The sequence below is a fragment of the Pundamilia nyererei genome, unplaced genomic scaffold (assembly GCF_000239375.1).
Source record: "Pundamilia nyererei isolate P.nyererei 1_Seehausen unplaced genomic scaffold, PunNye1.0 scaffold00009, whole genome shotgun sequence".
Taxonomy (NCBI): Eukaryota; Metazoa; Chordata; class Actinopteri; order Cichliformes; family Cichlidae; genus Pundamilia; species Pundamilia nyererei.
Window position 1 is genome coordinate 2668153 of NW_005187410.1, and position 13464 is coordinate 2681616.

Below are 13464 nucleotides of genomic sequence, written 5' to 3' on the forward strand. Positions count from 1 at the left end.
TCCAGGTTTTGATTCAGCCATATCACAGTTTAAGGAATCGTGAAATATTTAAAGACATGTAAGTAAAGAATTTCTTCCTTTATTGGTTATGCTATTATTTTAGGTGGCACATCCACCTCTGATGAGTCAAGAAACAATATTTATGTGCTCAAGTAATTATGGTCTTACTATCTTTACCTTATTTTTTAATTTGCAGTTCTGTAACCCATAAATATGACATATAATCCCAATAGGTAGTAGCTAAAAACCTGGTTTTCAAATGTTATTATTTTATTTTGGAATCCATAAGTTCTCAGCTGGACATAAGCTGACTAGCTCGAATTGATAATTTGATGACCTGATTGAAATCTCATCATCATATTGTCCATATTTAACTTGTTATGAATTTTCTTTTGCATAATTTCTTTCAGATTTCCTAAAGAAGAAACTGGAGAACTATGTGCGTACTCTGGAGGTGCCGGTGAGGATCCTGAGGATGGAGCAGCGTTCAGGTCTAATCAGAGCCAGGTTGAGGGGGGCAGCCGCCACCACCGGTCAGGTCATCACCTTTCTTGATGCTCACTGCGAGTGTACTGTTGGCTGGCTAGAGCCCCTGCTGGCTCGCATCAAAGAGGACAGGTAGGAGCTAAAATTGACATCACTAAGTATTTTGAATTTAATGCTGTCTTTTTGAAGGCACTGATAGGAAATCACACATATGTTTGACGTTTTTGCAGCAGTGCACCACACTACTGCAAAACCTCCTATTGTTTTGACAGTTTAGTGTTACTATTGAGCCCTAAAAACGCTTTATTACTGCAGTTGTTATCATATTTCGCCTTGGTTGCATCACTGGGTACTTGAGCCAAAACTATCTGAATACTGATGGGAAAGCAAACTTTCAGTTATTAATACGCTGCCTGGCACTGCTGATATGAGATAATAATTATGCTGCAACCTCAGAGGAAAAGATAGCTTCTGTCAATCTGCAGGTTATGCAAACTGTGTAGAGTGTAAGGTTGAGAACCCAAAAAACAGACACAGGAGGCAGCAGGGTTTAACAAAAGGTAAGCCGTTTAATTAGGCTGATGGCAGAAGTCCACAGAGCAAAACACGAAGAGAAACAAAACCTAAGCCGCAAGAGCATGAAGACAAAACCACCCGGGTGATGATCACAGACAGGGACAGAGGGGAAGACAACAACACTTATATGACAGTATTTATAATTAAGGGAAAGTGGACACAGCCCTGTAACGAGACACAGGTGAAGATAATCAAAGACAGCGAGTCAGGTGGGGAAGTAAGACTAAATCCAAAACACCGGAGACGAATCATTACAGGGGAAAAAAGGGAAATAGCTAATAAATGCAGAGATTAGACACACACCTACACACAGCAGCTTTACACTAAGGCAAATACTGGGAAATTTCAGTAAAGTTATACAAGAAAGTCATTAAAGCAAAATAATCACAGCATCAAAAAAGAAACTGTAATAATAAACAAAACCACCAACAAATAAGAATCCTGGGACCATGACAATTACAGTAACACCGCCATCATGTCAACACTATATGACTTATGCAGTATCTGTATTAAGTGGGCAAAGGTTTGAGTTTGCTGCATCTGTAAAACCATTAAACAAATAGCTTTGATTTAAAGTGATGAAGAATTCATTTAATTTATGCTGTTTATCAAAATATTAAGATGCTACATAAGGCATTTGCCCATGCTCTGTAGACACATTTATGCCATCCACTGTTTCTGTGTGACAGTAATGAATGATGATGATCCTCTTGTGATTCTTACCTTATCTGAGGTCAGACACATTAATTTACCCTCAGGAGGAAATTGGTATCATATGACTCCGAATATTGTATTATGGAGCCATTACACTTTTACTGAATGCTGCTGCACATGTATTGATGTCTTTAAGTCTGAGTGCAGACTGTTGAGATGGTGCAGAAATTACACTGTATGTTCAAAGATTAAATTTCCAGACCTGCTCTTTTTGATAAAGAAATAATTTTGTCTGTGACTATCCTGAGAGGAAGTACATGCATTTATCTTACAAAATAATACCTGTGCAACCATACTTCCTACACATCTGCACCGCCCTTCAATAAAAACAATGCAGGGATTCCAAGAAACTGTATTTACATTGTCTTCCAACACACAGAACTGAGAATGTTTATCGTTGTTTGTCAGCTGCCCAAGAATTTCGGTGGTCCTGTGTTCGATTTTGTTCAATGTATAATATGTAAAATGTTTAAATAAAACCTCTTATTGTGGGGTAGCTACAGTCTTACTGTGCCGTTGTAATGCATGCAAGAAAATTGTCTCGATCAAATAAACATAGACATTGTCTGGATGGCAGCATATAAAACATAGAATATATCTTTTTAAAAATATATCCCATAAGATTTTAGCCTTTCATCTGCGCTGGTAATAAGTTGGGTGGTCCTTTTCCTCTTTATCCCATAAGATGCAGGATCTGTGATTTCCATCACACCACCTGACAGTTTGCCTACTTCCTCTCAATCCATCTTAAATGAGCTCGGGCTCCGTTTTTCTTTGCATGGTAAATTTTTAGCTGCGATAAAATTGCGTTCAGTTGCAATGATTTTCAGAGCCCGTGAAGTGATTTCCATTACAGAATTGTAGCTGTTTTTTTTTTTTTTTTTTTTTTTTTTTTTCTACTGCAGTGTTGCCTGAGGGCAAATTCAAAATATTCAAGCTTCAATATTGGTTTTCTCCGTGTCCCTTGTGTACCGAGATCTCCCTGGATTTTCTGAATATTACTTGCATAATTTCAGAAATGAAATTATTGTGTTATTCCATGTGCCTGCTTTTCTAGGTGTTTTTGTTGTCACTGTTGATCTTTTCTTTGGTCACTTCCGCTTTCCCACTATTTTAAATTCCACTCATTCTTAATTTTGTCGTCATCCCCTCTGATCCCGTAATCTTCTTGACTCCTTCTCCAAAGCCAATCAGCCTCTCAGATCCCTGTCCTTTAAAACACAGTGTCATTCTGCCCTTCAAACTGTTACACAAATCTCGTTCCCCCAGCTCCACCTTAAAAATGTTGTTAGATATAAATTCAACATATTAAGCTATTATATATTCCACCTAATATTCAATATATTGTCTTTATTTTGTGTTTAGGGTTTAAATGACTTCTGTTTTGACTTCGTATTTCATAAGTTGAAACAGGGATTCATCTCTGTTTTTACAGAAATGTTGTTTATATTACAGCAGCTGAGTGGACAAAAGGAGAACAACACTTTTGATGATTTAATTTTCATATTTTCTTGTAACTTTTTAAAGACTAACCAGTTAATTGATTAATCAAAACGTGAATGTTCAGCTGATTGCAGCGCTTTACGATTAATGATCATTTTCTTCAGAACATTTAATAATGTGAGTAATAGCTAGTTGCTGGCATGGTGTGCATAGAATTTGCAGTTACAACCCAGAACCTGATTTCTTCACAGTATGCGGTCGATTTCATGATGGTGGGATGTTGAGGCACGTTGAATATGATAATGAACCACATGCTTCATTTCAGTCAAGCCTGTTTCATCATACATGTGAACATTATGGCACTTTGTGTGTTTCAGGACTGCAGTGGTGTGCCCTATCATAGATGTCATCAGCGACGAGACATTTGAATACATGGCAGGCTCTGATATGACTTACGGTGGATTCAACTGGAAGCTGAATTTTCGATGGTATCCTGTTCCCCAGCGGGAGATGGATCGACGCAAAGGGGATAGAACACTCCCTGTCAGGTACATCTGTGTGTGGCTTTGCACTTGCATATCGTCTTGAAATAAGAGAGGCGAGATCAGATTAAACGCTGAAAAAGTTGGAAATATTTTGTAAGCTTAATTAAATGCAGCTTTTTTTTCCCTGTACAGCAGGCTACAGAGGAAATGCTGAAAGTTAAATTTCTCTACAAAATATTCTTTTATAAAAAGCTCCATTTTTATCTAGAGCTAGAAATAGATCATCTTTCCCTCTGTGTCCCACTGATGCCAGCTTCTGCCTAAATGGCATCCACAGAGTTGTGATGTTTCTCTTTGTAGCATAAGCATCCATGTATTTTGAAACAGGAAAATAGAAACTGCTTAGAGCTGCCTTTTTTGGCTTCACAAAACTCATCTGTATGCAAATCACTCCAAGCAGCAAACAATATCCTTTATTTAGGACTGACTTGAGTATAGAATGAATTAAAAGATAAAAGTAATTGCCCCTCTAAGGCTTTGTTTCAAATTGTCAAACAAATTGGCCTGTTATTATATCCTCAATGTTCCTCTTAGTTACAAAAAGATGCTAACGAATTCAGTATGAGGAAATGAAATATTACAAAAAGGTTTTGTGTTGTTGCCTTAATTTATGTTTTTTGCAGGACTCCCACCATGGCAGGAGGATTATTCTCTATAGACAAGACGTATTTTGAAGAAATTGGGAGTTACGATCCAGGGATGGATATCTGGGGAGGAGAAAACCTGGAAATGTCTTTTAGAGTGAGTGGTTTCTCTGTGTACCAGCACATGTTTCTGCCTTGTGTTGTTCCCTTTTTATAGATATTTATACATATTATAAAATTGGATGATCTTTCTAAATATAAAAAAAATAAAAAATACACTGTTGCAAACATTTTTTGTTTCCTGCTGCAACCATGTGGTTGCTGCTGCTGATTTTTTTGTGAGAGTCTCTCTTTGTGCATCATCCTGGCAAATGTACTATTGTGCATTGATGGGTTTGAGCACTTTGGCAGACATCTGTGGACAGATTTTGTCATTGTTGTAATGTCACAACTGTACAGGATGTACTCATGAAACCTTGCAGATGTGGAACTGACATCACATGAAAGCCTTAGATGTGTGTGCTCATATTACATGTTTGTGTGTACTTAGCTTTGAGCTTACACAAACATAAGGGAAAAATATTTAGTCTCTTTGCTTTATGTTTGTACAGTTTATTGTAAAAAGTATATGTTATTGTTACCAGTTAGTGATAGTGTGGTTCGTACTTCACCTCATGAGTCTCTCTGAATTTGCTATCATTGAAAATTTAGTTCTGGGGACACTTACTGTACCAGAAACTATGACAAGGGCAGTTTATAGAAGGTGTTTTTGTCTTCCTGTCACAGCTTGTCGTTAGTAATCAGAAAACATGAAGTGCTGTTATAAGGCATGCCTGTGAGCTGCAGCATCTAGTCACAAACAGATCTACAGTAAGTGTGTGTGTGGTACGATGGTACGCTGTTAAAATTTAAGAGCAAATCTTTTTACTGGTAACAAACGTTATCATTTATGTAGGTCACCTAAGCATCAAGGGGGTAGAACAAAGGGAACAAGCATTCACTGACTGTTTCATCAGTTTTTATCCAGCCTATTTGTCTGCTTTCCTGTCACATACTACATAAATCTGCCTTGTCTCTACGCTTGCAGATTTGGCAATGCGGTGGCTCCTTGGAAATTGTAACATGTTCACATGTGGGCCATGTTTTCCGGAAGGCCACCCCATACAGTTTCCCTGGAGGAACGGGCCAAGTCATCAACAAGAACAACAGGCGCCTGGCCGAAGTCTGGATGGATGATTTCAAAGACTTCTTTTATATCATATCACCAGGTACAGAGCAATGAAACCGCCACCATGTCACTACTACTCTCAGCCACTAAAATGATGCAGAAAACTGAAAACCAAGAGTTTAAATCAGCTCTGCTGATTTTACATGTTATAAAAAAGGTTTCAGTGTGCACTGCTGGTCAAAGGAAGACATGAACAAACCTCATTGCTGGAACCCTGTGTGGTTAATTTAGCAAATTGGTGTAAAAGGAAAGACATGTCTCTTCCATTTTAGTCTTTCATTCTCTTGCAAGGTTTTTTTTTTTTTATTCTTATGCAAATGTACATTTTCTTTTACTTTTATATTTGAATTTAATGCAGCTTTGCCATCTTCAAAGTGGGATTAATTAATTCCTTCTCTCAGATACATTTTTTTTTTAGTGCTCTCTTGAACTTGGGTTCAGAAATTAGTCACGAACTGCCATCTTTCAAACAGAGCTCAAAGACATATGGACAAACTAGAACAATACGACTGTGCAGGTTGAGAGATGAGTACCCCTCCATCTGTCGACTTAGTAATGTGATTACCCTTTTGCAGGAAGCGGTATCCCGGAAATCTCGGGTTAACTGTTTTAGATGCCAGCCAACCTATAAGGGATCATCCCCAATCTTTCGATCTTACGGCACAAATTGTGACCTTCTCTTCCTCTCAGTCAGGCAGGATTCTCCACGGGCATGTGTGCAGACAGAGCCAGGGCTGTGATGGATGATTCTCTGTATATTGTGGCCCCGCGATGACTGTCTGTTCCTCCAGGACATTAGGGAGAATGATCTGGGTTGTGCTGCTGCCAGACCTCCCTTATTGGTGGAGAAGAGCACAGTATGTTGCTCAGGCTGAATTTGGGAGTGGCATCTGGTGATCCTATTAAAAGTGTACCCCTTTCCTTGTCCTTCCTCTGCACTGGATCTAAGAGGCTATTCATCATGAGCTATAATATGTGATGCTTAGCCCCCGCAGATAGAAAAAAGAAAGGGAGAGAAAAGTAGCCTTCAGCTCACTGTTTTTATCTGCCAACTTGAAATTTCTGTTTCCCACATTAAAGCCTGAGATGGTATTGGTAAGCTGTTTGCAATATCTTAGTTATGTGTGATAGATAGATAGATAGATAGATAGATAGATAGATAGATAGATAGATAGATAGATAGATTCATACAGTGCTGTACATCTTACATGTTGACTGGTTTTTGAAAGCTGTCCTCTATTTTCCCTCATTGCAATCATGCTCTTTCATATTAAATTACCACCTTGAGTCTATCTGCATTCAAGCTACGAGTCCTCAAGCGGCACTTTAGGAAGAAACCATCTGTCTAATGTGTTTGTAAGTGTCTGTGCCCAGTCGCTGTCTAATCCTTTCTTAGTCTTTAGTTTCATCAAGGCTGATACATCAGGCAGTTCACATTTGGCTAAAGTGACTTACATCATGGCCCACAGTTATTGCACAGCTTTTGCACTTGTGCGCTATTGAAGGAGATGCATCTTCCACATTACACTGTTTGTAAATGGGATTGCAGGCTAACATTATGATTGGGATATTTTCAGGTAAAGCGCTTTGTTTCACTTCATAAAGGTTCCCTCTGGTGTCGGGTCTCGGTGGTGCACAGACACAACCATCCTATTTTTCAGAGCAGAAAATGTGTCTCTTAATGTGACGGATGATGTTCACTGATACATATGGCTGCATTTCCTGTCTTGACATTTCATTTGCAGGCGTGATGCGGGTGGAGTACGGAGACGTCTCCTCTCGCAAAACCCTCCGTGAGGCCTTAAAGTGCAAACCGTTTTCCTGGTATCTAGAGAACATCTACCCAGACTCCCAGATCCCAAGAAGATACTACTCTCTTGGTGAAGTATGAGCTCTCTTATACTCTAATCTTCTATAATGTATCGCATACACCGGCTCCTTCTGCGTTCAGTCAGATATATCCTTTTAGCGCCTGGCCTCATTTTTTTCATTTTCTTTCAGAAAGACAATATCTCTGTGAGATATAGCCTGAAAATATCAGGATCTAGGAAAGGCTTAAAAAAACAAACAACCAAGTTTGTATTGAACGTGCATAATAAACAGACGTTTGGCTGTTCAAGGAGTCGGTATTGATCCCCCCCACATGTTGAGGCAGTGAGATAAAGCTCGTGTATGCATTCTAGATAGTTTTGTATTCTGCTCTTTAAAGAACAAAAAAAGACTGTTTCCGAGTACCTACCTTAGAAATCAGATTTTTCATGGGGTTGTTAATATGTAGAAATTGTAAGCATGTAGTATGGTTTGATAACTACTCATTTACAGTTTTGACACAGCTTATTTTACGAGAGATTTTTTTAGTTATTTCCCTTCTGCTTTTTTAAAGTGACCACAATCAGCTTCTTGATGAACATAGCTTTGTGCGGGAAGCATTGAAGCGGGGGTCAACTCAGTGCTAACATGGGCCGTGCTATCTGGACATAGATGGAGGTCATGTAAAAGTAATGTCAGTCTAAGAACTGAGTGTGAAATGAGGTTGTAATCCTCTAACACTCATACAGCTGAGGAGGGGACTTTTCTCTCTCCTTTGCACTGCTCTCCTATACTGCAGTAAAAACTGGTTTTCTCTATCTCCCTTTAGCCACTGCAGCACCTTTTTTTCTTCTTCCATTTTCCTCTAAACCAGACTACTTCTGGCTGATTCTCATCCCCCATAACACACAGTCAGCCTTTCCTTAACAGCCGGAACCATTAGGTTTTATATCACTTAATTATTATGAATGCCATTCCGTTCCTGCATGATAGGCATGGTAATGGCTTAGGCAACATACATAGTCAGCTCCGCTTCAGCTCTGTGAATGTAGGAGTTCATTAGATAGCTGAGTTGACTGGAAGTCAGTAGGAGCTGTGATAATTGCTTATTGAGAAGTGTGCAGTCAACTTAGCTCAGTTTCATCTTTAAAAGTGGATATAATGAGCAGAGGTTGGACTAAATTAACTCAGTGACATGGTATATACATGATTTTAGCTATAGGATTTATGGAAGATGGTGACAAACTTTTTCCAGTTTCCAAAAAGAAAGCATCATTAAATCTGTGACTTGCATTTAAAGTGGTTTCAGCAGTAGTGATGCTGCAATATTTGCAAACCTGGGGTGGCAACTAACATTATTCTCTGTTATTTGCTTATATGATTATTTTATCAAATGCCAAGAAATAGGTAAATTTTTTAACCCTTTAAAGCCTGAACCATGAAATAATTGCCAGAAAATTAAAGATTTTGGAAATCGAGTGATTATTAAACCTTCTGACAAAAAATGAAAAACAAAACCCTTAAAAATATATTGTGCAATTTATTTTTGCTGTTTTGGGAGGAAACAAAACACTGATGTATGTTTCCAAAACTCATGGATCAAATATTTGGGTTTAAAAGGTTAATTAAAAAACTAATCAAACCCTAAAGATACTCAGTACAACTGAGTGAACTAAAATGCTGTTGCTAATTATATATTAACAGATTAATTTCTTTGGAAGACGATATTTAAGATGTAGTGATTGATAATCAATTTGCACAAGAGATCCTTGGATGAAGAATTCAAACAATGAGGGAGGACAAAAAACAAGGACTTAGAAAAGGAATTTTTTTTTATTGATGTATTAAATGGGACGTCATTATTCTGGTAATGTATGTTTTTTCCTGTTCCTGTAGCCTAGCTGTTGTCAAAAGAAACATAAGTAAAATGCTATGATGTAACACTTTAAGACTTTAGTGTTACAAAGTTAATAAACTTGTACTTCTTATTTGTAAATCTGAACTTCCTGTCTATAGATCAGAAATGTTGAAACCAACCAGTGTATGGACAACATGGGGAGAAAGGAGAACGAGAAGGTTGGCTTTTTCAACTGCCACGGCATGGGTGGAAACCAGGTGAGGAGATAACAGGAAATACTGTATTGAGAGTATTATGCTTAATTGTGAAAAGAAATACTATTGTCTATATTATAATAGAATTTGCAAATGTAACTTTAAATCTGAATGAAACTAAGCACAGCCTTAAGCGTTCTACTTGGGTAGCAGCCAGGTGTTGCTAACTAAACATACTTGATTAATTGATCATTAGCAGGTGTGTGCACCTCTATAATTTGCTGATCTGGAGCATTTAGGTGTTAACACAATGTTCCCAGGAGTAGACATGCCAACAAATTTACTCCAAGGTCAGGGCATGTAATACTTAAAGATATTTAAAGCACAATCCCAAGAACTAGATCTCAGACCATCCAGGCTTCAATTAGCATGTTAAAGCCGAAGGACTGAAAAATAAAATGATCACGGTGTTGCAATGGTCCAGTCAAATCAGACCTCAACTTGACTGAAATGTTATGGCAGGAGCTTAAGAGAGCTGCGCAGAAACAAACGTCAATTTCTCCACAGTGATTCGAGAGAATGATGATTTCAAATTATTACTGCTGATGGTTCTCCAAGCTACTAAATCATGGGGTGTACTTAATTTTAAAGTGCAGCTTCTAGCAGTACATTATCTTGCCCAAAAACTTGACTTCAGGTTGGAAGCAAGGAGTGTGTTAATCTCCAACTTCTAAGTCAATGTGCAGATTTTCAATACAATGCTTTCTCTCTCTCTCTCATTTCTGAAGCCCAGTGTTGATTAGACTCAAAGATTTCTAGCCCAGAATTCACTTTGGTCCAATCAATATTCTTTATACTCGAGTCTCATTATAGTTTTTTTCTGCAGCACACAAGACAGAATATCTGTCCAGTCATGTACAAAAAATATCTGTAGAACATCCTGGAAATGCCCAATAAAGTACACAATCAATTTTTAAAAAGCTCTGGAGTGTAAATAAAAACAAAAAACAAAAAGAAAAATTAAGGTTTAAAAAATATTTACAGTTTAGTCATCTATCCCTAAAACCCCTTACAATACTGTTGTTTTATTTTTTGTGATGTTGATGTTACTGATATTTTTCAAGAGCTAAATAAAACCTCTTCCTGTAGGTGTTCTCGTACACTGCGGATAAAGAAATCAGAACAGATGACCTCTGCCTGGATGTCTCCCGCCTCAACGGGCCTGTTGTCATGCTCAAGTGTCACCACATGAAGGGCAATCAGATGTTTGAGTACGATGCTGAGGTAGGATCTGTGGCCCTTTTTAGGAACCAAATAATTCAAAATAAGGGTTCTAAAGCAAGTGGCCATTCTTTTCCCCTGTTCCTCAATTTAACGTTTGTACCTTTACCTGTCAAAAGGTAATTTCATGAGCAATAGGACACTGAGGATCTTTGGTCGTGGGAAAACTAGAATGACTGTTTTCTGCCACAAGATGGTGCTGTGTGCTGTTGTTGTTGTTGTTTTTTTTTTTAAAGCACCACGGAAGTTGAGTTGCTATTTCAACCCAGCAGCTGTTTCTCTTTTCTCGTCTCATTATGTAGTATGTTGGCAAGTGGGAATATGATTTTGAGGTAAGCTGTTCAATTTGTCCCTCCTGAAGTGCCACATTGTGATTTAGTATTGTGAGTATGAGTGTGTGGACGCTGAAGTGTTAGTGTTTAGTACGGTAGATCGTTTATATAAATATATTTTTTGGATGTGTACTGAAGCCTTTTCCTACATCGGTGACCTGGAATCACGCATTGCAATTTATCCTTTTATATTTTGTAGACAAATATATTGTATGTGCAGCAGAACAATCAAGTCACCAAAAAATTTACATCGCAGAGAGAAACTGAAGTCTAACCTATAACCCCCCCCCCACCCCAAAATCAAGCAAACAAACCAAAACACAAGTATCACCTACAAATATCAAAGACAAATGATTGCATGCATTAGGTGCAAAATGGTGAGGTGAAAAAATAATAACCTTATGTCTATTTGTTTTTTTTGTTTTTTTGTTTTTTTAGCTGTGTTGCTCATTACAGGTATTTCTATATGTGTTTAAATGTATGTATCAAAGTCTTCCTTTTGCAATAGCACTGAATTAGAAAATATAATTGACAAAGCTAGACGCTGCATATTGAACACCAGGGTTTCACTTTACCTAATATTCCTGGGTATGCAAGCAGTAATAAGCTTGCATTTTTGATATTCAGTCAAATGAAGAAACAGATGTTGTGGGCAGGAAACAAAGACATTTTGAATCTCATAGGAAAACTAAATATTCTTCTCAAGCCTTGTTTCCTTAGAATACATCAAAATACATTATGGATTACACAACTCAAAAAGCATTTTTATATGAACAATTTATGCATTTTTAATCCTCTGGGAGATGGTTAGACGAGGCAGCGTCGCATGCAGAGTTGTCTATGAGTGATTGAGATGTCCTATCACTGACATGGCGGTATGACAAAGTGAGGAAGCTCAGAGGCCTTTCCATCGAGCATTGAACAAATCCATGGAGAAATCCTTTCATTACACTTTGCTCTCAGTGTGTTTTCCTTAAAATGGGGGGGAAAAAAAGAGAATAAAATGAATAATTCATAACGAAGAGGACCGGTCTCTGTTGTAAACAGCTCTGGGGTTTCATCACTGTCAGTAGCCGGTGTTATTTTTAGCCCAGGTGTGACTGACAGGGACTGAATCCTGGATGACTACAGTACCATTAACATTTCATCTGGTCATCAGTTTCACTTTCACAGAAATACCTGGCTTCTCCATATTCCTCCTGTATTCATTTACAGTTGTGACCGACATCCACTTTCCTGTTCACCTACTCTGCTGCTTCAGCCAGCAATAAGTTCTATTTGCTGTGCTTTCCCTCGCATGGATATCCCACTCAAACACATGATAGCCAAAATTTCTAAGTGCGCTGAAGTTTTCACCAATTTATCTGTACTTTTTAACTTTGCTGTGCTTGTCAAGTTGTGTTTTAGCTTTAGTAGAGTCTAATTAATGTAGTTTTTAAACTTTTTTTTTTTTTCAGCCAGTTTTCTGGCTAAAGAAACCCAAAATGTTCTTTATTTTTTTAAGACTTAAAATATTTGAGCTAATCGTTATTTAATTCACACTTGAACTATTGTAGCAAAATGCAAGTAATGAGTTTATTGGAGATAAAGAGTTTGAGGCATGGATTGGCATATTGATTGAATAGCTATTTACAAGTGAGGCACACTAAGCCACAGGCTGTATCAGGGAGTAAAATAGGAGAACCAAATAGATAAACTCAAATTCCTGCAGGTAAGGGGCATGACATGACCGCGTTTCACCACTGTTGGACATTCTCTTTATTATGCTTGAAGCTCACACAAGTCGGCTCAGCTTCCCAGCTGCCAGCCACATACCAACAACAACAGCAACACCACAACAGGACTCTACACCGATCTTAAGTTGGCGAGGCGTGATTGCGATGCCGCGCAGCTGGGTCCGCTTTCCCTGCCGACCACGCCCTGCCACGAATTAGAACATAGATATTTAGTAAAAACATGTCATCTAACTTTTTTTTTTTTTTTAAATTGTCCATCTCGTTTTATAAATTGCCCCCCAAAATTATTTGCATTGTGCTAATTTTGGCAAATATCGTCTGCCTCATTGTAAGAATATGTTCAAATTGTTGATGTGGTCATTTTCTCAGGGGTTTGAAACCAACCTCCTAGACTTTCAAGTGGTTGCTTTGGAGACAGCAACCAGGCCTGCAACTACTTGCAGTCAGTTGCTGACCCCAAAGCCACTTTGTGCATCAAGATGTCTATTAAAAATAAGTGGGTCTCCTATCAGACTGTCAACAGTCTGCCATTGAATGGGGTCAAGTTGGCAGTTACATGCAATCTGTGAGAACAGAGGGATTCACTGTGATAAATCAGCAGAATATGGCACCTTTATATTAAACATTAAACTGTGATGTAATTGCTGCAGGATGGCAGTTTAACTAAAGAATGACATA

At 38.1% G+C, this 13464-nt stretch overlaps 1 protein-coding gene across 1 annotated transcript in view; it reads left to right on the forward strand.

Annotated features, from left to right (window-relative positions):
* The window catches only part of galnt13 (polypeptide N-acetylgalactosaminyltransferase 13), a 36569-nt gene that overhangs the window by 15094 nt on the left and 8011 nt on the right, over nucleotides 1-13464 (forward strand). Inside the window, exons 5-12 of the mRNA XM_005723382.1 lie at nucleotides 411-618; nucleotides 3597-3767; nucleotides 4388-4505; nucleotides 5436-5616; nucleotides 7322-7461; nucleotides 9402-9500; nucleotides 10587-10721; nucleotides 11021-11050. Of these exons, the coding sequence (XP_005723439.1) occupies nucleotides 411-618; nucleotides 3597-3767; nucleotides 4388-4505; nucleotides 5436-5616; nucleotides 7322-7461; nucleotides 9402-9500; nucleotides 10587-10721; nucleotides 11021-11050 (1082 nt within the window). The remainder of the gene's footprint in view (nucleotides 1-410; nucleotides 619-3596; nucleotides 3768-4387; nucleotides 4506-5435; nucleotides 5617-7321; nucleotides 7462-9401; nucleotides 9501-10586; nucleotides 10722-11020; nucleotides 11051-13464) is intronic.